This window comes from Vicugna pacos, unplaced genomic scaffold, assembly GCF_048564905.1.
Source record: "Vicugna pacos unplaced genomic scaffold, VicPac4 scaffold_113, whole genome shotgun sequence".
Taxonomy (NCBI): Eukaryota; Metazoa; Chordata; class Mammalia; order Artiodactyla; family Camelidae; genus Vicugna; species Vicugna pacos.
This window is the reverse complement of record NW_027328793.1, coordinates 654,734-680,333: the sequence shown is the minus strand read 5'-3', so window position 1 is coordinate 680,333 and position 25,600 is coordinate 654,734. Positions and strand designations below refer to the sequence as shown.

General features: G+C 54.5%; 1 protein-coding gene across 1 annotated transcript; it reads left to right on the top strand.

Moving 5' to 3' along the window:
- The first annotated feature begins 16,200 nt into the window (after window positions 1–16,200).
- On the top strand, window positions 16,201–24,744 carry LOC140694943 (endonuclease/exonuclease/phosphatase family domain-containing protein 1-like). The gene is made up of 4 exons (XM_072957937.1): window positions 16,201–16,302; window positions 18,825–18,935; window positions 22,314–22,448; window positions 24,605–24,744. Exons 1-4 carry the CDS (start codon window positions 16,201–16,203, stop codon window positions 24,704–24,706), a joined length of 450 nt encoding a protein of 149 aa, XP_072814038.1. The 3' UTR covers window positions 24,707–24,744.
- Window positions 24,745–25,600: the final 856 nt, after the last annotated feature.

Sequence of the window (25,600 nt, the reverse complement as noted above, 5' to 3'; positions counted from 1 at the left end):
CTCACTTTCGGTGGTGACCAAAGGAGACCTGGGACCAGGTGACGCAATGGACTGCAGCAGTAGCAAAGGAAGGGAGCTCCTTTAGTAACGACAGTCCTAGAAGGCAGTTCTGAGGTGATAGTTGTGTTGACATGTAAGTAACTGATGAGCAAGAAAAGTCATGGGAATGGTCATGTGAAAAGCCCTGTAGGTCAAAAGGACAGGAAGGCAAAAAGTCTTCATGTCTAAGGGAGAGAAGGGCAGACATAGAAACAGACCTGAAGTGGAAAGAGAAGCCAAGGAGAGAATACAGAGTCTTCTGGGCTGTGATAGGTCATCTAGAAGCCTCACTAAGGATGCTGAGATACCACTAGGTTAATAACATTATCTGATTTCAATACATACCGGACATACTCTGACTGCTATGTGGAGGATGGAGAGTAGGGGAAAGACTGAAGACATGGAGATCAACTATGAGACATTTTTCATTGTCTCAGTTGAGAGATGTTAGTAACCTCAGCAGTGGAAGAGACAGCTAAATTGGAGACTAAAGAATAGCATGAGAATAAATTTTAAAGTAAGCTGGGTTTGCTGGGGGTGTGTGTGTGGGAGCCGAGTGAGAGGGCATTGGACTGTCCTTTATGATTGGATTACCGCATTCTGCTGATTCTTATTTTGTGTTTGGTTTTATTCCTTTGATAGCTATGTATGACTCCCAGTGGTTCTTTCTCCCTCCCGGTGATGGGACCACTGATGGCAGGAACCCCCGCACACCAGGGAGCCTCCAGGACTGGGGTCTTCCTTCCTTCATGTGGGTAGTGTCCTTCCCCTCCAACCCCATAGCTGCTGTCATCTGCAGGGACTGGGATCTTCCAACTGACATCTCATCCTAGTCTGGCTCCCCCTCCCCCACGTACAGCCCAGCCCTAGCCCTAGCCTTAGTCCTAACACTAACCCCTAACCCTAACCCCTACCCCAAGTCCTAACCCTAACCCAGCCCCTAACCCTAACCCTAGCCTTAAGCAGAACCTCAAGCCAGAACGAGAACACAAACCCTAACCCTAAAACAAACCTTAACTTGACCCAACTGCTAACTCTAACCTTATCCTACTCCTGCTCCTCCTCCCCTCTAACCCTAACCCTTCTCCTCCTTCTCCCCTAACACTAACCCCAACCCCTAACCCTAACCCCAAACCTATCCCTAAACTCTGGCTCTGGTCCTGACCCCTAACCTCTAAACCTAACCCTAACCCCTAAACCTAACCCTATCCCTACCCCTAGCCTTAACCCTAACGACTCCTCCTCCTCCCAAATCCTAACCTTAGCAATAAGCCTAACCCTAAAACCCTAACCCTAAAGCTACCCCTATCCCTAATCCCTAACCCCTCAGCCCTCACCTGAAATCCTAAGCCTAACCCCAAATCCCTTAACCTGATCCCGACCCCAACCCCAACACTAACATTAACCTTGAACACCAACCCCAACCACAACCCCAACACTAACCCAGAGCCTGCTCCTGCAGGAGGTCCAGGACTGGGTCCAGTTCCACCAGCCCTGCAGGGAGACCCTGTGCTTGCTTCTTGGTGTGAAGAGAGGGAGCCCCATCTTGGAGGTCCAGTTGGAAACTGGGCCTGGCCCGGGTCTGGGAGGCAGTAACGGGGAGAGGGAGGAGAGCAGGAGAAGTGGGGCCGAGGGGAATGGGGCCGAGGGAAGTGGGGCCGAGCGATGTGTCCCCGGCCCGGGCCAGTGGTAGTCCTGGTTGAGTGCGGACCCGATTGCTGGTGGGGTGGTGGGGTGGTGGGGTGGGGGCATTGGGGATGGAGACCTGGCAGGGCAGGTAGGGCGGGCCGGGGGGGCGGTCCCCTGCCCGGCCCCGCCCCCCCAGCCCGGTCCCGCCCTGCCCCACTGTCCAAGGGCGATACAGCAAGAGACCCCGCCCCAGCGTCCGCCTTGCGGGCGGGAGGAGGAGGGGCGCGCACGCGCAGACGCGCAGACCCCGGAAACGGCCCAGAGCTTGTAGAAGTTGGCAAGAGCCAGGTGCTCCCGGACCAGCTCCCGGAGGAGGAACGCGGCCTGGGGTCTGGGCCGCCGCGGGTCGTCGTCTTCGCTGCCGCCGCCAGGCAGGTAAGGGGGCGCTGGTGGGGGCGCGCAGGTCGGGGAGTCGGCGGGTGAGGCCTGGGCTGTGCCGTTGGGGAGGCGCACAGGGAGGGGTGCGTGGTGAGGTCCCGGCCGCGCTTCCCGTTAGGGCCCTGAGGCGGGTCCGGGCTCACCGCCCTGGTTCGTAGTGTACCCCGCCTCCCCACATTAGTAGCCCCTGAACGGCGCGTCTCCGCTGCCACTTATGCCGGGGTTTGCAGAAGCAGGTGCAGCTCCGGAAGGTGGGAGGGCTCCTGACGGCCCCGGAGCACCTGCGACCGGCTCTCAGACCGTGGCCTGCTCCCAGGGGGCGGGTGCGGTGCGGTCTCGGGGCCGCGGCGGCTGCGGCCGCGGGGGGATGGGGGCTGCCCGGTGCGAGCCCCTGGATGTGTGCCCTAGTCCCGCGCGGCCTGGACCCCGCCGGTCTTGCTTCCCCATGTTCATGGGGTGCACGTGTCGCAGGCAGCCTTCTCCTGGGAGGCGGGCGCGGTGCTGTCAAGTGGCAGGGGAGGGTGGGGTGTTGGGGGGCGAGGCCACTGTGACTCCCGCCCTGAGGGCGCGAGGTAACCGTTACCTGAAGTCACTATTGTTTTACTTTCCCAGGGGCTCCGGCGAAAGGATGAGGGGCGAGTTCCCATCCCGATCTCGGAAAAGCTCCCAAAACGGCAGCAGCGTGGCCACCCTGCCGCTGCCTCCGGCGGTCCACGAACCATTCAAACCGCCCGCGCCAAGAGGTACCCGACGATCGCGATTGGCTAAGCCGGACCAGCGCCCCTGGGCGGGGCCGGCCCCCACGCGGCGGTCACGGGTCCCGCCCCCACGCAGCGGCCGTTCGCCCCGCCCCGCTGGTGCGCATGCGCGCAGTCCCAACAGGAAAGAGTCTGCGCACACCCCCGGCCGGCCTTCGTCTCGCGCCGCGGCTCCGTCCCCTGTCCTCGGAGGCTTGTCGGTTCGGCGAGACAGCAAGAGCTGCGGCCGGCAGGGGGCTGTGCGGACCCAAGGCGGCTGCGGTGGCGCTGGCCTGTGGAAAATGCCAGCAGGCGGCGCTTCGTTTCGTTGCTCCCCGCACCCCCACCCCGGAACCCCGTGCGACCGCCGGGGAACAGCCCGCCCACGCAGGGAGTACCGCAGTGAGACGCTTCGGCGGGAACTAGGCCGACGGCCGGCTGTGCCGGTTGCGTCCCTGAGGTGAGTACGGCGGCGGCGGCAGGGCGCGGGGCGCGGGGCGCTGGAAGGAGGGGGATGCGGCGGCTGCCGCCCCGGGTCCGCGCGGGGGGAGGGAGGCCCCGCGGGCCTCCGCGGGGCGGGGAGTGCGGGCGCCGGCACTCTGCGCGCCAGGGGCCATGGCTGTGGGCGCAGTTGAGCACCTCGGAGCCCTGGTTGCTCCCCACCCTGAGCACCCTGGAGCCCTTGTCGCTCCTCACCCTGGACACCCGGGAGCCCTTGTCGCTCCCCACCCTGAGCATCCCGGAGCCCTTTTCGCTCCCCACCTGGGTACCCAGGAGCCCTTGTCACTCCCCACCCTGGGCACCCCTGAGCCCTTGTCGCTTTCCACCTGGGCACCCCGGAGCCATTGTCGCTACCCACCTGGGAACCCAGGAGCCCTTGTCACTCCCCAACCTGGGTACCCCTGAGCCCTTGTCGCTTCCCACCTGGGCACCCCGGAGCCCTTGTGGCTCCCCACCCTGGGCACACCTGAGCCCTTATCGCTCTCCAACCTGGGCACCCGGATTCCGTTTTCGCTCCCCACCCTGTGCACCCCGGAGCCCTTGTCGCTCCCCACCGTGGGCACCCCGGAGCCCGTGACGCTCCCCACCATGGGCACCCAGGAGGCCTTGCCGCTCCCCACCCTGGGAACCCCGGAGGCCTTGCCTCTCCCTACCTTGGGCACTCCCGAGCCCTTGTCGCTCCCCACACTGGGCACCCCGGGGCCCTTGTCGCTCCGCACCCTTCCCGCGGCCCCAAAGTTGTGCCCCCGCTGCTTGGGCGCTCCGAGGATGGGCGCGGAAGCCTCAGTGGGGCTTAGCCCGCCACTGAGCCTGCCCCGCACCTGGACTCTTGAAGTCGCTCGCACCCTATGGGGCCAGAAGAGGCTGGTGCCCTTGCCTCCCGCCGCCCCACCCCACTGATCTGACTCCTGTATAATTTGGAAAAACTCCCATTCTCACAAGGTAGGTTCTTTTTCCATTTTAGGAAATTATAACTCTCCTTTGACAATTTTGTTTTCTAGCAGTTACTTTGATGTGACATAGGCATGATTTGATTGTTTGGAAAGGCTAAGCCAATCAAATGTATAGTGACATTTAGGTCCAAGGCCGAAAAAATCAGTTTCTTCCTAGCACCGATTATGCTGTGCGGGTGAAAAGGATCTTTAGGTTGCTTAGTGGCTCGTTTGGCTAGCATAGGAGTTACAGAGAAATAGGAAAGACATCGCGTAATGTGTTTTGAAAGGTGGGTTTTTGTACAAGTGTTTACAGTGCCTTTCAAATTATTTCAGGATCCTTTTATGGAATATAAAATTGAGTATGTAAATATATATTTTGTGTATAACGTATATTGTGTAGCATATACCTATGTATACGTCGAATAGAACATACATATATTCCATTCAATATATTATGGTAGTAAATAACGATGGAGAGAATTAGTTTTCTCAAATAAAAATAGACTATAAGTAGCTTTGTTTCTGGAATAAGTGAAATAAGCTTTTCATCCTCAGTATCTTTGTTTGAAAATGGGTATGACTTCTGCTCGTTCCCAGCTCCGGTGTTCGTTCTACACCTCTCTGTCTCTAAGCACCTGTCTTATCTCTCTCTCTGTTGCTCTCTCCGTCTGCCACTCTGTGTTTCAGTCTCTCTGTGTCTTTCCTGGGATGCATGTGCATGTATATTTACGTGCGTATCTGTGTATTTACGTGTTTGTATTGTTAGGGCCCGGGGCAGGTCACTTCTGAAAATGCCTTGATGACATACTGATTGTTTTCATGTTGCTGAAGTAAAACCTTCTTTGCAAGTTGTGCGAGCACTTTGGTGGAGTCAGCTGTAAGGATCGGCACTGCCGGGGAAGGGCTGCTGCGCCTGTGGTCCTTTGATGCGTCCTGCACACTGTTTCCCTGGAGAGGTGTGTCTGTTCTCTCATCCATCCGGGGGATCTGCTGGGGCCTCTGCCTCCTCACGTTGTCACCAGGGCTGGCTGTCACCAGGCTAAAGCCCTGCCAGCGTCATGGTGACCACTGCTGTCTGCACAGTGTATCCGTCTGCCTGTGTCCTCCCCCGAGAGGTCGAGAACATCTAACGCACACTGGCCACCTGCTGTGCCTCTCCTTGGATCTGCGTGTGTGTTTTGTTTGTTTAGAGCGCTGGGTTTCGAGAGGTTTTTGGACCCCGAGGATGTGTAGCCTTTCTCCAAGCTTGGGACCGCGCGGGTCGTGGAGTCTCTTTCCGGGTATATTTCTGGGCTTTTGCTGGTTTCTTGGTTTGTGTGCTTTTGTTTTTGCCCCAGGAAGAGCTAAGCATCTCCCTTCTGTCTTGTGGCTGTGGCGTCCCAGGGGGAAGAGCAGCGCCTCCCCCGAGGTTATGCAGAGAGTTACCGAAAGGGCTTCATTTTGCACATGACATCTTTAGCCCACCTGGATTTCCCTTTCCAATAATCAAAATGCGATTTCAAGTGAAAACAAAAGAAAACATCACCAGCCCCCGCTTAAGCCACGTGGGCAGGCACGCAAAGCCAGCTTTCCTGTGGCTTCATTGACAGGGAACACCCAGGAGAGGTAAAGACACCCAGAGGGGAAGACGACTCGGGGCTGTCAGGGGCTGGGAGGTGAGGGCGTGGGGGGCAGTGCGTGCTGTGGATCCAAGTTTTTACTTTGAAGAAAGGAATGGTGTGAGCCTGCAATGCAGTGATGCTCGCACGGCATCGTGAAGGCCCCTAGTGCTCCTGAATTGCACAATTCCAGAGGGACAAAGTCTATATTTTATTAAAAGAAACTTAAAAAGGCAAGATAAAGGATGCCATAACCGATATGAAAGAAACAGAGGCAAGTGAAGAAAAACCAAACACAAATCACTTCAGGGGAATGGAAGTCAAGGTCGGGTGCGGGAGGGGATTCACGGTGGGATTTTGAAGAAGAAGGTGCGGGTGGGCGCAGAGGGGGCTCAGCCCCAGGGGCTGCTGACGCCTGAACTGGCTGTCCGTGGCCCAGCGGTCCAGCTGCAGGTGCAGCATCTTCAGGACCTTTGGAAGCAGCGGGAGCTGCGGGACCTTGAGGAGCAGCAGGAGCTGCGGGACCTTGAGGAATAGCAGGAGCTGCAGGATCGTCAGGAGCAGTGGGAGCTGCTGGAGCGGAAGGAGCTGCAGGAGCTGCAGGATCTTCAGGAGCAGCGTTAGCTGCTGGAGCTGCAGAAGCTGCAGGAGCAGCAGGAGGGAGCTCGGGGTCTCCTGCTGGATCCTGATGGTCCTGGTTTTGGTCTGTGGCATCTTCCCCTGCCCGCGCCTGCTCTGGATCTGTGACTGTTGGAAGTGGAGAGAGCTTTGAGTCTCGTGGATGCGCTCGCTCGTGCTTTGAGAGAGGAAAACTTGAGCCACGTGCCTCCCTTTCCGTGGGCCTCTTCAAGGGCGGACATCTTCCCAGAGCTTTGCAGACAGCTCCCACCCAGCAAGTGCCCACAGGATGTGTTTTGTGACTGAACTCTTGCAGGCAGGTGGTCTGAGAGCAATGTTTGCTCTGGTGCCAGCAGCAGCCTCTGGGGACGCCTCCCTGTGTGGCCCAGCCCTCGGCCCTCCCTCAGCTGCACACGTTCACCAGCCCCGCCCTTCTCACCTTGGGGCTGTGCCTCGGTGGGCTCCTGGTCCTCCACCTGACTCGCAGGGAGCTGCTCCAGGTCAGAGCCGGGTCTGCTGAGCTGCCTGTCAGCCGCGGGCAGGACCCTGGCGTGCCGCCTGGGCGGTTTCTGGGGAGAAGGCCATCGTGGTGGCGGGGACCCCTCCGTGTGCAGACTCACGCGGAGCTGGTGCTGGCCCTGAGAAGCGTGCAACGGCCCCTCGCTCGGGGAGGCGGCGTGAGTGTCCTGATCCAGCGGCTCCTGCAGTGTCCGGCTCTGCAATGACAGTGAGCGGCAGCGGGCCCGGCCCGGTGGTCTCAGAGCCCGGCCCGGAGGTCTCAGAGCCCTGCCCGGCCAGGACCACTCCCGCTTCTGCCCGATCAGACTGGGACCTTGGTCAGCTGAGACGGCCACCCGGGAGGGAAGAGACACAGCCAGAGGGCACGGGCTTGGACTCGTGCGGCAGGTCCCTGCCCGGCTGGCCTCAGCCCAGCCCGCCAGCTGGGACCCGGGGTGCGGACGTGACAGGCCCCCCAGGCCTCTGGCCTGCTCGGGCTTGAGGCAGGCCCCCCACCCCAGCCCAACGTGACTGCCCACCTCCACTAGCAAAGGGAAGGGGATGTGGGGCTATACCCGGGTGGGGTCTGAGTGGTGGCCTGGGCTGGTCGGTCCTGCCCCGGGCCTCCCTGGGTTACCTTTGGGTCCCTGTGGCCAAAAGGCCAGAGGCGCCTGGGGTGAGAGCTGAGCCAGCGCCGGCACCGCTGGCCCAGCCCCTGGCTGCGGGCCTTCCGGGCACCGCGGTCTCGGGGTGTTGGGACGCAGCAGAACATGGGTGACTGAGTTGAGCTGAGTTGACCAACCGTGTGAGCCGAGTATGGGCTTCTCGACAGAGTGGGTGCCCGGTGACCTCGGGTCTAAGTTCTGTTGGGTTTGGTTGCCAGGGAAGTGAGGTCACTTCCTGGGATCCCCTTCCCCAAGCTTCCTCCTTCCGTAGAGCTCCCCAGGGGCCTCTCTGGGCTGCTGACTGCTCACCTCCCAGCCCATGCCGTGTAGGCACACAGTGACGCCAACTCGGCCCCCCTGCCCAGGACCCTGCGGAGGCCTGGATGCAGCCAGGGCGCCAGCTCTGAGGACGCAGCTGGGTTCGGACCCGGCCCGCCGTCGTCCGCAGTGCTGTCACCCTGGACGAGCTGCCTGCCTCTCAGGGTCTCCCCAGTCCCCCGTCGGCACAGTGGGGATCATCCTGGCCCCTCCTTCCCGGGGAAGCCATCGTGTCTCCAGAGGCACAAACACCTGCCTCACCTGTCAGTCCCGCGGGCTGGCATCACAGGGAGCTCACGCGCAGACTCAGCAAAGGGAGGGCCCCAGAGAGGGCTGGCGGAGCGCAGAGCACACCCCACACAGCCTGGGTGGGGTCTGCCCTGGGGTCCGGAGAAAGTCACTCCCCTTGCCACCTGCTTCCCAGCTCCCTGTCGGGGCGGGGGGTGGGGAGAAAGTGAACATAACTGTGACTTCGTTCTCGCTGGCATACCACCTCCTGGGTCACTGGGTCATGTTTAGATTCAGGCCCAGTGTCTCATCTCGGCCCCTCGGGTGGGCTGCCCCACAATGCTCTCTGCTTTTATGCCTTCTGGTCACGTTTCCTCGTGTGAGCCCCCACCACACCCTCCCCTGCAGGGTGGATGGACATTGGGACCTGGTTGTGACATGCAGAGTGACGTGTGAATATGGGCGTGACTTCCGCTCGGTCCCAGCTCCGCTGTTCCTTCTCCCCCTCTGTGTCCTTTTAATTGCTTCAGGTGGAAACCAAGTCGTATAATGGGGTTATGGATGTGGATTTGGTTCCTGGCTCTGCCGTTTGCCCTATGGGTGATCTTAACCACTCCAACCCTACATTTCTCATTTCTTGAGCAAGGATGATGCCTCCCTCTAGAGCCATTCTGTGGGTCACACCGTGTAACATTTGTGAAGAGCCAGCCGTGGTGCTGGCACGTGGTGAGGATTCTAGTGACTTGTATGCCATGGTCACGCCGTGGTCACGCCATGGTCATGGCTCATCAATGTGGAGTTATCCTCGTGCCTGCAGGACACTGTCCCGGCGTCCACGTGGCCCTGGCCTGGTGTACAACTTGATCTTTGTGACATTCCTCTCTGTCCTGTTTTCTTTCACTCCACTCACTCCCAGTAATTTGGAGGAAGCCTGAGAAGCCTGCCAAACTAACATCAGGCAGTTTAGCTATTTTAATTTGTCTCTGGCCGAATATGTGATGGGGAGGGAGATCGACTGAAAGATACTTTGGGAATTTGGCTTTCCATGTCTCCTGTTAGCACAGAAAATTGAGAACCAGTGAGTCTCAGGACATTCTCCAAAATGAAAATGCTGTTTCGTGAATTGCCACCTGTGGTTGTTGCTGCCATAAACTGTGAGTGAGAAATCACAGGTCTCTTGGAAAGAACAATCAAATCTGTGTGGTTTACCCTGAAATAAAATAGGGAATACACAGGCTTTAAAGCCTAGGATTTGGCATAATGCAAATTAAGCAAGTCATGAATCTGTAATCCTTTCACCCGCAGCTTTGAAGTCTTTATGGTTATTGCTGCTGAAGATGCTGCTTTTTGGTTGATACAGGCAGGCTGCATCAACACCATTTAGAATAGCTGGAGGCCGACGTTTTAGAAGAAAAAGGGCAACCAGAGCAATTTCCCTGAGGGTCCATGAATCCGAATTCTGTTGAATGTGACAGTTCCTCGATAACCCTGGGTTCTTCACAGAAACACGTGTGGGAGGTGCTGGAGCCTCGCTGTCCAGAGTGAGTCTAAGAATGAACTAGTCTTCAGTGTTTCTGGACCGAGAAAATACATCTCTGGGGTTTTAAAAAATATGTGGGTGTTCACGTGGGAAGGTAGGGATAAACTGCCAGCTTTGTTCTGCTCCTTCATTATTTCTTTGGATTTAAGTACCTGCATAATCGTTTCCCACCCTTTTGTGTTGGCTTCTTCTCTCCCCACCCCTGCCCTGGCTGTTGCTCTTGGGTAAAAGTGCTCTTATTAATCAGTTGGACTGTGGGATGATATGTCAGGGTTTAGAGTCAGTCTTTCCTCTGTCTATACCCATCTTACTCATTCCTTGAGCCTATTCACCTGAAAAGTATCAAAGAGGGAAGAAGACTCTAGGAAAGGAAGAACAGTGGTCGGCTAAGTCAGCATGGTTTGACTTAGGAAATGTTACCATCACGTTAGGGCAGATGCCTTTTTGCTTACAAGTGAAATGATGTAACATGTATGGTTGACATTTCCTGTTGAATTCTTGGTTCAGCATTTCAGTAGGAGGTACCAGATGAAACTCTGCATTCTCAGCCTTCATGGTTGGCATGTGTCTCCATTGACGTAAAAACGACAGAATCTATGGAGTGGCACACTTGGTGCAGGTCATGGCGTGGCCATCCCAGGGTCTCCGCTCTGACTTGGGGTACTTCACCCCACCTGCAACTTCCTACGCTCTTCTAAAATAGCCACAAAATCCTCCAAAACTCTGTGCTATTTTCAGACCTGCTTCCACTTAGAATAATTAGTTTCAATCATTACTCACAAGATTAGTGCCTAATTTGGGATGAAGTATTTTATTTGGCCTTAAACTGTCTCTTTTTTCGAGCTTCAAAGAATCTGTGTTCCAAGAATGACCAGGCTGTGTGCATCTCTCCCAGGTGCATGGTAACCGTGTGGAGAGGAGGCTGGAATAAACCCCACCCAGAGGCGGCCTCCCTGCTCCCGAGCTCATCCCGGGCTCCGTGAGCAGCAGCCCGGCTTCACAGCTGTCTCCCTGAATAGCGCCTGGTGCTTGTCGAATGAAAAGAGTGGTTCCTCTGCTTTACCTTAAACCATCTAACCCTTTGCCCAAGTCACTTTGAAAATTATTGATGTGAATTCTATACCATAAAACTGACTATTTCAGAGTCCATCTTAAAGTGAGTAATTCAGTGGCATTTAGTACCTTCACCGTGTTGTGCAGCCGTTGCCTCCTTCTAGTTTCTGGTACCTGTTACGCGGTCACGCCGCGTCCCTCCCTCCCCCTGGTGCCTGGTGACCACCATGCTGCTTTTTGTCCCTGTGGACCTGCCCATTCTGGATGTTTTATGTAGATAGAATCATCCAATCTGTGGCCTTTTGTGTCTGGCTTTTCTGCTCAGCCTGATGTTTCCGAGGCCTGTCAGTGATGTCGTGGGTATGAGTTCGGCTTTCCTTTGTGGTTCGATACTGTTCTAGCGTCCGGATATAGCGCATTCTATTTATCCACTCATTAATCGACAGACATTTGAATTGTTTCCATCTTTCAGCCCTTGGGAATAGTGCTGCTGTGAACGTTCACGTACTGGCATTTGAGTGTGTTTTCAATTCTTCTGAGCCACGGTGTGCTTATTTCCTGATTGTCTCTCTCACCTGTCCACCACTCTCCCTTTAGTCGAGCCTCCCTCATCTCTGGTGCCCTGGCTGGCTGGTCTGGCTCTTCCCTAGTCTGCACTCTATGCTGTAGCCCTGTAGCCTTTTCAAAATGCAGACCTGGCGTTTATGCCCTTCATTGATTTTTGAGGTTGCTCACAGGATAAGGCACAAACTCCTTTCAGGCCCACAGGGCCCAGCATAGCCAGGTCTCTAACTGTTCCTTTAAGCTCATCTCACCATTCTGCCCCTCACTATCTCTGCCGGAGCCACACTGACCTTTCTGTCCTACAGACTCTCCATGCCGGGCTCCACCACGGGCCCTTTGCACATGCTCCCCTGTTGCCTGGAATGCTCCTCTCCTCTTTGCCTGATTAACACCTTCTCACCCCAGAGTTCTAAACTCACACCTCAGCTCTTCAGGGAAGCCTTCCCTAAGTCAGACTCACCCCACCCCACCCCTACCATCTTGGATGCCCACAGGCTCCTAACTGTTCCTTTGTAGCACAAATTCCAGTTGCAATTTTACATTTGGAAGATTATTTCATTAATAACTGTGACTACAGAGACAGAAGGCAGCTGTATGCAGAGCATGGGTTCTGGAGCCAGACTATCAGGGTTCAAATGCTGGCTCTGTCCCTTACTGGCTGTGTGATCTTGGGCAAGTTAATTAACCTCTCTGTGCCTCTGTTTCCTCATGCGTCAAATGAAGATCATAATAACACTTACCTTAGATGAATGTTGTGGGAATGAAATAAATTCATATGTGTTAAGTACCTGGCACTAGAATGACCTCAATAAAAGTACTTTTGCTATAATTAAAAACAAAACAGAACTATGCCTACACTGCCACCCCAACACCCTTCTTCCCCAGACTGTAAGCTCAGTGGGCAGGGAAGCTCAGGGGGCAAGTCTCTTTTGCTCATTGTTATAGCTCTAGAATTTAGTCCAGGATGACCATGTGGTCAGTGCTTATTAAGTTTTTATTGAATGATTGGATGAACCCATTCCCTTCTTCACAGAGACCATTACACTACGGTGTCCCGTCTGTCTGTCCGTCTCTGCACTTTTAGGGGGCTCTCCCTTCCAGCACGCAACTTGATGGCGTTTGGCCGCAACCCTGCTCCTGCCCACTTCCTCATCTGGCGTGTTTGAGGAATTGTTGAAGGCGGGGAGCCTTTGTCCCTGGCTCTGTCCTGAGGGTGTGGCCCAGTCAATGGGACAACTGCAGGAACACAGAAGGCTTGCTGGGCGCCGGACCATGTGCTCCCTGCTTCAGACATACCAAACGAGAGAGGCGGGAGTGATTTCTGTCCCCGTGTTACAGACGAGGATTAAGAGTCTTAGCATCTGGACACATTTGGAGAAGAGCCTCTGGAAGTGTCCCTGAAGGGCAGAAATAAGGGATGATGAGGACGGTGGCAGCACAGGAGTGTGGAACCCCCACGCGAGGGTCCTGGGCCCTGTGCCTCTCCCTCCCTGTTCTAACCTGGCTTCCAGCTCCACAAAACCTTCAACTCCTTACTCTCCATTTTATAATCGCCCTTGCAAAGAAATCTAATTGCCCTGACAAGGCCGCCCCCCCACCTCCGTCCTGGCCCTGCTTATGTTTAACTATCTCAGTCAGGAAACGTGTGCTGAGTAACTTCTGGGAGCACAGAGGAGAGGCCAGCAGAACCAGCAGCCGCTCTGTTGACAGGAGTGCATGTGGGTGTCACTTCCCTGGGCTCTGAGAAAGCTGCTAACGATCAGCTGGTTGTGGAGGCTGAGGAAATGCCTCCTTGTTTGCTTTGTATCTTCCTCAGCGTGGTAAGAATGTGTAAACAAGGACGAACAGTCCTCCAGAGTCCTTTCGGGTCCCTGTGAAAGAGCATGTACATGGAGCTGACCTAGCGGGGCTCGCGGGCGGAGTGACAAAAGGGCCGTGAGTCCATTGCTTCTCCCGACAGACGGAGAGGGACGGCCATGAGCCATTAGAGCAGGGGCTGCCCTAGGAAGCTCTGAATGCTTGGCTGTGTGTCCTGCTGGTGCCTGACCCTACCAGAAGGAAGGCGGCAGCCTGATGTGCTGACCTCCCTGGGAGAGCAGTGTCCCCAGGCCATGCAGCCTGGCACATTGGGAAGCTGACATTAGCAGCATGGTGGCCGTGCAGCTTTTAGCTCCAGGGAACCCCAAATCTGGGATGCGTGGGTGTGCATTGTCACGTGGGGTGCGTTGGTTTAACATGCGTTTCCGGGGCCTTCTCTCCTACGTGCATTTGAGCATTAGGCTTGGCTACCCCAGGTTTCATCCTGCCCGGCCCACTGGCCGGCAGTGAGTGACCTTGCTGTGTTCCCTTTCTGAACTGTGCTTTCCCCACGTGTCAAATGAGAGAATTATTAACTGCCTCCCTTGGTTGGCATTAGGATTAAAGGTGATAATATGTGAAAAGTGCCAAATAGTTGGCACTTAGGAAACATTCGTCCCCTTTCCTCCCCTTCCTCCTGCTTCTGGGTCTCGGTTTTTCAGAGCATTCAGGAGCTAACCTGGTCATAGATTATTGGCCACCTATGTTTTCTTACTGTTGCTGGATTTACCCAAACTGAACCTACTGGAATGACTACCTGTTAGTAAGTAAGTTATATTTTGGCAGTTTAGCAAAGGATCTTCCCATGGGGCATAGGGCACGTTAAGGAAAACAACTGATGCTATGTTTTGGCAGAGTGGACTGTCCTCTTCCTGTTTGGGAGAAAGCCTTTGGAACGTTAACCCAGTCATCGCAACCCACTTCTTCGTGGAGTTCACGTGGCGATTATCACAGAAAGAGGGAAGAAGGAGTTTTAATGCTTATGAGAATCCCGTGTTTTCTCTGCCATTTTTACACTTCTTTGCCCGCATGCTCCCACCTTTCCCTGTTCTCCACCCTCTCCTCCTCGTGTCCTAGCATCAGGCAGTTGCAGGACTCAGAAGAGCCTCTGGCGGGGTCCTCTCCTCGTATCCTTGCACTTTACACGTGGGGAGACTGAGACCCAGGATGTCAGATGACAGGCCCAGGGTCCCGAGCTCCTCCGTGCTCCTCTTCTTCCAGCTCCTGGAGGTGGCCCTCTGAGGAGACTACCAAGGCTCCAAAGAAACAAGCCCACCTCTTTCTTTCAATATGAGGAAATGATAGTTGCCCAGTGAGCCTCCAAGGGGCGGAGGAATCCCTGCCCCACCATCCCGCAGACCCCTGGGCCCTGGGAAAGGATCTTAGAGGCAGGGCTGCAGCAGGATCCTTTTGGCCATGGTGAGCCACTTTTACTTACGAGTAATATGTCTTCCTTCTGGTATGTGGGCGAAGCAGACAATTTGAGAACCAGCTGTTCTGAAAAGAAAAGAAAAAAAAGACCCGTGAGGCAGAATTCAGATGTGGAGGGCTCTCGCAGGAAGCTTTTGTTTTCCTTTGAAATTTTGGGGAGAAAGGATCTAAGGATTCGCTAAAGGTGGGCTGGCCCCACCCCCTGCAGCCTGCCCCTGCCCCACCTGCCCCACCTGCCCGACCTGCCCCACCTGTCCTGTCCGGGCCTGGAGGTGGAGCATCAGGAGACAGACCTCAGTTCAGACCCTACCTCTTAACTCTTTTATCAGCCATGTAATCTTGAATGTGAACTCATTTTGGGGCATAACCTTTCCAGGCTGTACTCGTGAAGAACTGGTAGAGTGAGCGCTGTGGGGGGCCAGGGGCGGTGTGTAAAACGGGAAGGCTCTGGAGCAGGCTTCTCAGAGCTGGCTGAGCTCATGAACCCTCCCCACCTCCGGGAGCTTGGGAAAATACAGATCCCAGTGCAGGAGGTCTGAGCTGGGCCTGAGAGCTTGCACTTCTAACATACTGGTCCACAGCCCACACTCTGAGTAGCAAGGACCCAAAAGATGCTCCCATCCTTAGGTTTGCTGCGAACTGTAGGTGCAAACAGACAGCTATGTCAACAAGCTGGCAAGTCTTTTTTCAGCCCTAGAAATAGAAGAGAATACCTGCCCCTTACCTGACGCTGATCATGAAAGTTTAGGCATAGGGGGCTTTCGGCCATCAGCAGTCTTCTCCCTGGTCCCTTATATTGTTAATTGTCCCCAATAACATGAGAAATACTGAAGAAGAGGGCAGGGAAAGGGACGATCTACTCTGTGGGCCCAGAGAGGTCATCAAGGACCTTACAAAATACCTTACATACCTCAGGGTTCAGGAGTTATGGTTCCTTATCTCCCAGAGTTTCCCTGTGCAGAGCGTCTTTCAGGTATAAAGCAAAGAAAATGGAGAACGTCTTTCCTTCATCAGTAACACCAACTTGCATCTCGAGTCAGAGTCGCCTGGAGGGGCTGTTAAAGCACAGATTTCCAGGCTCCTCGCTGGGGATTCTAATTCAATAGCATGTTCAGATCCCAGGGGATACCGATGAGCACACTTGGACTAGCACCACGTGAGTCCCCAAAGCCTGTCTGTAGGAGTGGTGCACGTGGGAAACATGCCAGCCTGTGCCCCCTCTTCCCGGTTCTCACCCTGCCGATCACAGTGGCTTTGCCAGGAGTGGGCATGTTTACGCTGCACTGGGGTTTGCGGCGTGAACGAGAGGTTCATCTGTCTCCAGATGTCTGAAGGTCCTGCGAGGGTTAGGAGAGATGAGATTTCCGGCTGCCTGCAGATGGCTCTTCCTAGCACAGCGGGCCCCGAGAGGCTGAGGCTCTGTAATGTGGCTGGTTGGCTGATCACCTGGGGGGGGATGTTTAAAAATAGAGCTTCCTGGGGTACATCCTAGGAGACTCGGGCGAGCAGCCAGGCTTGGGACCCCCTGCGTGGAGAGCAGCGAGGCACCAGATGGGCAGTGGAGAGCTGCTCTCACTTTTAACGATTCTTGGATTCAGCTCTAATGATTACTCTACTGAGCAAATGATTCCCCAGCAGGAAATTGGACCATTTGTAAGTACATTTCCTCGCTGGATCCCTAAAGTCAGAGTTGATAAATTCCTCTTGCATTTTCCAAAGTGGTTCATTTCTCTCCCAGGGATAGTTACCAGCCAGGACCATCTGGTCATGGGGGTTCATCTGGGGTGAAGCGTCCCTCGGGAATAACACTGTCCACGGCCTCTGGGCAGTGTTGAAAGGGGAGTGGACAACAGTCACCGATGAGCAAATCCCAGAGAGAACACTTCCCAGGCAAACTCAAAGTCAGGTTAAAATTGAGGCAATGTTAGATAATTAGCTTCAAGGAGCAGTCCCTCCTCTCATTTATCACACGTGGATTTGAGGACGGTGGTCTTCCCTGGAGTCTCCTGGTTCACCAGGAGATGCTTTCAGAGCGTCACTGGGCGCCATGCGCTGTGCCAGGTGGGCTGCATGAAGGTGACTCGGGTACAGTCCCTTCCCTTATGGCAACCACTGTTGGCGAGAGGCAGGCACTTAACATCTAACTGTAAAGGCAGCTTAACTCCTAGAGCAGCGTGTATCTGGAGCAGCCTCCCAGCACGCTCCACCCTTGCCCGGTCTCATTTTCTCCATAGCAGTTGCCACAGAAATGACTGGCTGAGTACTTGCTTATGCCTCATCTTCCCTCTTACAGCATAAGCAACAGGAGAGCAAAGAGCAGACCGTTAGATCCTGCCATCTCTCGGCCACTGGATGTGAGCGCCTCAGGAGGGGCACAAGTGCTGCTCTCTGCAGCTGAGGCCTTCCAGGAAGGGGCTGCCCCAAATCTGGGGCAGATGCTTTGGGAGGAGGTAGCAGCTACAGTGGTTCTCAGACATTAGCAGGCATCAGGATTACCTGGAGGGCTTGTTAAAACACAGATCACTGGGCCTCACCCTAGAGTTTCTGATCCAGTAGGTCTAGGATGGGGCCAGAACTTTTCTAACAAGTTCCCAGGTGATGCTGATGCTCCTGGGCCCAGGACCACACTTCGAGGGGTGGGGCATCAGTGCAGCCGTCACAACTGACCCAGCGGACAGGTGGAAGGTGACCAGGTAACAGAGGCAGGGAGACTTCTTAAAAGTGACCCAGGTGAGAGGAGATGGGGCTCTGAAACAGGCCACAGCAGTGGGACTGGAAGAAGAAAGAGGGTGCTCCAGACACACGTGATGATGGGCGGGGCTGGATGCAAGATGGGACACAGGAGGAGAGGCAAGAGTCAGAGCAGCCGGAAGGATGCAAATGCCAGGAACCAGGATGGGCATGGGGTGGGGCAGAGGAATGGCATGTTCCTTTGGGACCTGCTGCTGGGTTTTCACTTCTATAGAGACCTCCAGATGGGAATGTTAAAAAGGAAGTTGAAATGCAATTCACAACTCATGAGGGAAATCTGAGCTGCAGGTATAGATTTGAGGGCCTTTGGGGTAGAGGTGTAAGCTGAAGCCGTGGGGCTGAGTAAGATTAGGTAAGGCTGGCTCATTAAAGAAAGAGCAGTGATGCCCCAGAAGGAAGCCAAGAGACTCGCTTGGAGTGCTGGGCAGAGACAGAGAGGAGTGGGGTGCTCCGAGGTGCATGAAGCAAAGGGACAGGAGGGTGTCACTGGGAAGGGGCAGTACCAGATGTCAGGGCATCTCAAAAACTGAGCCCGTATCTGAAAAATTCGAGGACCCCTCAAAGTAGCCATCCCCAAGCGGCGGGGTTGCATGTGAGGCGTGAATTAGAGGAACTGGTCCACACACTTTCAAGCCCATAGTTTTTCAACTCCTCATTTTACTTTGCCTGTGCAGTTTTAGTTTTCCTTGACGATAAAGTCGCCTTCTGGTTCCATATTGGTGGCACACGCACAAGCGGAAAGAATCTCACCCTGTAGACACACGTGGGGCGTAGGAACCATCACGACAGGAGGCGTTTCTTCTCAGAGCAAAACCAAGGTGGACAGTATGATGGCTCATGGTGAAGCTAGGGGTCAGCTGGTTTTTCTTCAGTTGAGGCATAACTGACTTACAATATTGTATTTGTCGCAGATATACCACATAGTGGTTTGATATTTTTATACATTATGAAATGATCACATTGTCTAGTTACCATTTTTCATCATGCAAGTTATTTCACTATTATCAACTAAATTCTGGGGGCAGTTTTTGCACCTCTAAGCTCCACGGTGGGAAGACAAGACACCATGTATTCATCTTTTTTCCTCTGCATCTGATACTGATGTAGACCCTCGTGGAACCTTGAAACCCCTAGTGTTACAAGAATTAAATGGATTCTGACAACTTGTTTTGAACTATTTGCAGTAAAATGCTGCAAAGAGAGTCGATTGCTGTGAACTGAGTGTCCCCAGGTGATAATTGTGTCTTTCATAGGTGGACAGTTTGTTTAATTTGTGGTACCTGTTTTGTCGTCTGGGTCTTTGCAGACCCTGGTTTTTGAGAACACGGGGATGGAATCTGATGAGACTCTGATGAGTCAGGATCGAGGTTTACTGGCTCTGCCTGCTGTGAGAACACACACCAACCTGTGCTCTGTCTTCACAGTTCTGTACGGAGCTCAACCAGCCAATCCTGCCCAACATCCGCAAGTGGAAGGGGCCCCGAGGATGCTGGAAGTTCATTGTTTCAGAGACGCCCTCGACTCAGCTCCAGAAGGTATCCTCATCTGCAGAACTTGGATTTTCTTCCCATTTTCTTTTCCTCCCAACCCTAGACATTTAAATGTTTCCTTTGCCAACATCCTTGGTGTGATTTTGTATTTCTGCCCACTTTTTAGCTCTTTGCCATTCATTTCAAAATGCCCTGGTTCTCGTTTCCTGTTTGGATCGGGAAGGGACTGCCGCCCAGCGGAAATGGGAGTTTGGGTGTTGGGAGGAGAGGAGAAATCCTGTCTGGAACCAAGGCCACAAGTAGGGTATTTCTGTCCTTTGTGCTCATAATCCCTTCTCCACGGTTCCAGCCGCTGCCAAGTTTGTGGCGAGCCCATGTTCATTGACTGAAAACTTCAGACCCACTTAATTGCGTGTGCACTCTTGGCTTTCAGTGGGAGGAACTGTGCACGTGGAAATGGTCTGTGGGAATTTTCAGCCGATTTTAATTTTGCATGTTCTTTCAGTAGGATCACCCATCTGGGTTTGGGTAAATCTCTGTATATATAGATTTTCACTCTGGCATATCATATTCAAGATCGGTTTTTATTCACTTGAAATGTTCAGTATCAGTGGAGTTGTAGATTTAAAAAAAAAAACCCGGCTAATTATGAGTGGAAAAAATGTATCATCATATAATTTTTCTATAAATGCAGATGCTATATTTTTTTCTCTCTAGTATTCCTAGTATGCTGGTAAACACACATGAATGGTGCTTAGCTGAGTGATGTTGAGATTTGAGGCTTTTAACTAATAAATGTTTACTGGATTAAAAGTATCCAGTCATTTATTGACAGTAAGCTCTCTTTTTAGCTACACCTTAAAGTGTGACCTATGTTCTATTTCTCTGGCTTTTGGAGTGTGTAAATGGTTGCTGTAGGTGGGAGCCAGCGTGCATTCACAGGAGGCTGGAAATACTGTCAAACTGGAATGTATCTGGTCTTTACCACTCAAGCCCACAGCTGTCCCTTCTCAGTCCACATGAAAATAACAATAATGCCCCTTTCCTTTTTTTTAATAGCACTTCACACATAGGTAGGTTCACAAGGCTCTTAACAGCGCATTTAACGCTTTTTATTCATTCATACTCAACAAATCGTTAGAAAGGCGACTGCATGCCAGGCACTGTGTTACAAGCCAGATCTATATGGTGACAAAAACAGACCCAGCCACCCAGCCCAGCTTGTTTTCATTCATTGCATGTCCGGGGATCCGAACCTGAGCCTGACAGAGCCTGTGGTGGGGACAGGCCGGGTAACCGGACTCCAGGTAGGGTGTCAGGGCTGTTGGAGAACAGCAGGGAGGCCCAAGTTCAAGCCTCTTAAACCTCGCAGCTTCAAGTCCTTCATCTGTAAAACGGGAGCAACTAGCCCTCTCTTCACTCACAGGATGGCTGTAGGATTTAGAAAGATAACGTGCATTGAATGCTTGATTAACAGGCACGGGTGGCAGACAGGCCCGGTGGTGCTGGGCAGGGAGCGGGTGCCTGTCTCAGGTTGCCATGGAGAGTTGTGGGCCAGTGGACAAATCTCCTGGTTTCTCAAAAGGTGCCAATATCTGGATTTTAATGTGAAATTTCCTGAATTTTAAATGTGGGCAGATCATTTTAAAATTATTTTAAACACTGTCTGGATGTAACAAACAGTGTGCAAGTCACAAATGTGCCACCTGGACCGCGGAGCAGCAGGAGAGAGTGTGGCAGCAGCTGCCGTTTCTCCAGTGTCTGAAGGGACGTCCAGGTGCCTCCTCCTTGGTCTCCAGCCTCACCCCCTGGTGGAGGGGCGGTCCACACATGAGAACACTGAGGTCTAGTGAGACAAAATGATTTGCCCAGAAGTCATCCAGCTGATGCGAGGTGGGGTTCAGGCCCCGACCCAGCTAGCGCTCTCTGACTCTAATGCCCCCTCTCCTCCCACCACGCCATGTTGAGGGCAGCTCTTCTGGATAAGGGCCCACCTGAGCTGGGGGCTTGGGAAAAGCTCCCAGAAGGATGTGAGGAACCAGTAGTGGAAGAAGCAGCAATACAAGGCCAGGAAGGCCCAGTCATGCTGGGAACATAGGCGAGCAGGCGTGCAAGGCAGTGATGAACCGGGAGGTGCCCACCCGGAGGGCCCCTGGGTTTTACAGCAGAGGGTGACCTTAGTGGTACTTAAGGTTACTCTGGCACCACCGCTTGGGAAACAGTAAATTGGGGGGAAGGGTGTATCACCCTCTGATCCAAACAGGGCAAATCATATTTCCTTCACTCTACACCTGAGAAAACAGGTTTAGAAAAACACAGCAGCTCCCCAGAGATCCCACCGCTAAGTGGCTCAGGCGGTTCTGAGACCCAGGTCTTCTCATTGTTAAACTAGTGCCCCCACGAGTGGGTGGGCAGGTCGATCATTTTAAAATAGAAAGGCGCACAGCAGGCAGAACGCTGTTCCTCCCTTCCCTCCTCTGCCACACACGTGCGGCCGGGACTAAGCTGAAGCTGGCGACTCGGCCAGAGGCCACTCAGGATATGCAGTCACTTCTCCTTTCGCAACGAGCATCGCTGCCCCCACCGGGTGACACTGCTGATACCCGACCCCTGCACAGAGCCCCCAGCAGCCGGACTGGCGGTAGGGGGAGACTTTCCTCTTTCCACAAGGCACCCGGTGGCAGCAGCAGGAAGCAGGCAGATTCAGAGTGGTCCCTCTGATGGCCAGAGACCTTGACCCTGCTCACACCACCCTGTCTGTCTGCCCCACTCACTGGCCCTCGCAGCGCACTGCCCTGGGGCTTCAGACCCCCACGTGGGGCCCCATCCACCTGAAGAGGACCCTTGACCGGTTCCAAACCACTGAGACTGTTACTCCTGACCTCTGTTCATCTAGCACATGTTTATTGAATTTCTGCTAGGTGCCAGATCCCAGCTGTTGTAAGCAAAACCACCCTTTGGATTCTCGTATTTGATCCTCAGCATTGCCACTTACCAGCTATGGGGTTTTAAAGAAGTTACTTAACCTCTCTGAGCAGCTGTCTTCATCTGACAGATGGGAGTGTGAGCAGCTACTTCATGGGGTGTGATGATTAAAAAGATAACTCCATGCCTAATCTGGGTCCCCATTCCCGCCCCATCCCCTCAAAAAGAGAAGAGCCCAGGCACCCCTGGCAGTATGTGAAGCTCCCTGAAATTGCCGGTCTGGGAAATTGGGTGGGGGGACAAGGAGGAACACGCTGTGGCTTTGGGTGTGCTTTTGTCTCGGAAGCAGCCCCTGGGCATGTAATCTCAGGACCCAGAGCAGAGCTTGCTGCTCCCCATCGTCTCCTCCTGGGCTCACCTGCCTCTTCCTCTGCTCAGGGCTGAGCCCTGCCACCAGATAGACCCCCTACACACACTAACCCTCGTCTTCTCCTGCAGGGGCCCGGGTTTGCGGGATTCCTGTGGGACACAGCAGCCGGGGTGGAGCTGAGAGACGCCGCCTGGCAGGAGAGCTCGCCTGGCAACGGGCACGGGAAGCCCGTGGGTCCCAGCCCGTACCTTGCGAGGTTCAAGGTACCGCTCATGTCGCCGTGAAGAGCCACTCCGTCTGAAAAAAGGGAAAAAGGCCCTTTCTGAACTGTGAGCTGGAGAAGCTCATCTTTTGCCTTGGTTTTCTTCTCTCTGGGCTGGGGCAGCACACCCTCCTGGGGCTCCCTTGGCTGGGGACCACGTCCAGAGCAAGAATGAGAGGGATCTGGAGGATCTGTAGCTCTGGTCACGTTGACATGCGGGCGGGAAGGTCAGGGGGCTGCTGCCCAAACCTGACCCACCTCAGAATCACCCGGAGAGATTCTTAAGATCAGGGGTTCCTGGACCCTGCCCCAGACACACACAATGTCTGGGTTTCAAGCTTCAATGCTTCTTCAGTCTTCCCTGCACAGGGGTTAACGAGGCTGGGCATTTGGGACTCACTGGATTAGAGGGCAACTGGACTTCTCTGAGGACCCTCTCTCTTACCAGGGAGAGGGGGGACTCTGAAGGGGTCATTTGGGCTTGAAAGGGGCTCAGAAGGAGCTTCTGGGCAGTGGAGCCAGGGAAGCCCTATGACTGACACCTCCAGACAAGCCCTGTCTCACCAGAGTCCAGAGCAGCAAGCAGCCAGATCTGTGCTCTCTCTCTAATTTCCCCAGACATCCCTGGGAAATATTAATAAACAGCAAGCAGTCAGAAGCTGGGCAGCAGGAGCAAGAAGAAGCCAGCAGTCAAAACAGATCAGCAAGTCAGCAGTTGGCCTTATCCCTGTGAAGTCACAGGATCAGGCAGCGGTCCCTGGCCATAGCACTTAGCAAGCCACCTGCTGCCCACCCCGCCCACCCACCACACGCTCCAGAGAGGTTCCGTAGCCTGCGAATTGCTGCAGACCCCAGCACAGTTTCTGGCAGCGCCGGGCTGGGGCAGCCAGTGCTGGGGCTGTGATGGCTTTGGTTGGGGTCCAGCCCAGGACTGTCCCCCTCAGGCCCATAGCTGTAGAGGCACTGGTGTTCCGTGTGCGCGTGCACACACACACACACACGCACACCCCTGGGGTGTCTGTGGGTTGTGCTTATGGTGCTGATGTGGAATTCAGCCAGGTGTCACTGTTAATACCAGTCTTGCCTCCACACTGGATCCCTTTTATCTGTAAAGTGGCTGTAATGGTTTTGGCCAAGCAAGGCAACAGGCAGAACCAGCCAGTGACGCTAAGAGGCAGGCTGTTTTTAATGGCCAATGAAAAATGCTGTCAGGTCACGAAATATTGGCCAAGGCGTCCAAGTGAAGCGATCGCCTCGACAGACGCGCAGCCTGCCGCACTTCATGGCATGTCGCGGGCCAGACAAGTGGTAGGAGCAGAGATGCGGCTCACCTCTCCACACTGGGTTTTCCTGCCCACAGCCTTGAGGTGGTTCCCCCACGGTCAGAGCCACAGCTGCAGAGAGAGCCCTCCACCCTCCAGGCTGGGCGGTGGTGCTGGCACATCTGTAAGGCAGAACTGGCAGCCTCCACTTCCTGCACCCTGCTGCTGCTTGGCAGCGCTTACTCTTTGTTGCCATGACAGACGGAAGGGCAGGTTGCTGAACTCTGAGCAGCTGAGCAACGCTGCGGTGCTCGAGGACCGCCCGCACTTCGCGCTTCCGCACCTGTGCACCACGGCCACCCCTGGGGACGCGGCACAGGCATAGCCTGCGCTGCTAGGGTCCGGCCGGCTGTCGTTCTCGACATGTCTGAAATCGGGTGACAGTGCGCATCAGGGCACAGTGGTCTCTGGTGGGAGAAGAACATGTAGGGGTGGGCAGTGGGGAAGGAGGAGGGTCCCAGCAGTGGGTCCTGGCAGGGGATGGACGTCTGGCCCTTTGCCTAAGAGCCCCAGGTCTTTGGTAACAACCAGTCGCTAGACCCCCACTTCCCCCGTGTTAGTTGCTTAGAAGACAAAAAGCAAAAAGCAAAAATTTGCCATTTCCAGATGTGTCCAATTTTCCAGGCCCAGGAGGAGCAGGTGCGATGCCGGGGTGCACTGATAGAACAAGATAGGTCTCTGTCCTGCAGGGGGTCGGAAAACCCTTCCGGTGCCCATCTCCCAGGGTGCGCCAGCCTCTGTGCTCAGCGCTGGGCGTGAAGCTGTGTGTGAGTCAGATAAAGCGGGAAGTAAGAGCATCGCGCCTGTCCTTGATGTGTCCTTTCCTCTTGCCCAGGTGGGAAGTAATGACTTGATCCTTGTGAACCTTCACCTGGCAGCCCTGACGTTCCCAGGGAGCGAGAACCCGAGCAGGAATCACAGCGACAACCACCGCTAGGCCAGCTTCGTGCAGACCTTGCAGGAAACCCTGAAAGGTAGGAGGCTGTCTTTCTCAGCTCCCACTTCTGCAGGGCAGGAGTTGTAGAAGGGGTTGCCTCTGTGTGCCCCTCCGTCCGATCCCTTCATCTGGCCATCTGGCCAGAAGGCAGCAAAGCCCAGGAAACCACCACACTCCCTGCATCTCAGGGAGCCCAGCTGCCCTGGACATGCTGACAGCTTTTCTTCGTGAGTCTAGCACACGGGTTCCATGGTGTCAGCTTTGCGGCTCTTCAGCCTCTGTTTGATGGAACGGATTCAGTGATGACACCCTCCCCGGTGACAGCTCACTGTGGGTCAACTGCCCTGGGTGCGCTGCCTGCACATCTGCACGTGCTCTTCTTGTGAAGGAGGAAAAGTTGATGACAAGGGTGGGAAAGTCTGGTCGAGCAGTGAGTTGCATTTTTCTCTCCGGTGGGATGCAGACCTTACCGAAGGAGCCTTGAAGCTGACGGGAAAGCTGAATTTTAATCTCAGCTCTTTCTGTAGGACAGAAAAAGTTACCACCCCTTCAAGCTCCGTCTAGCGGGGGACGGACAGTGGTGACCTGATAGGGTGCTCAGGGGGCTTGGTGACCTTCTGAGGAAGTGCCCAGCACATAGTAGGCACTCAGCTAACATGAATTGACTCAAAAAAAAAAGCCACTGGGTTTACGAAAACATAGAAAAGAGCTGAACTTTAGAAGAAAGGTGGGCTGTCTGTTTTCTGGGTTCTGCCGCCAATAACACAGAAGGTTTTCTGTGCACGGTTTACCAGAAAGAAAACTTGACATGGCCGTAAAGATAGGGACGTGTGTGACTGCGCTTGGTTTTTTCAAAGCTTCTCTAGATGAGGGTTCACAGCTGGAGGCTGGAAT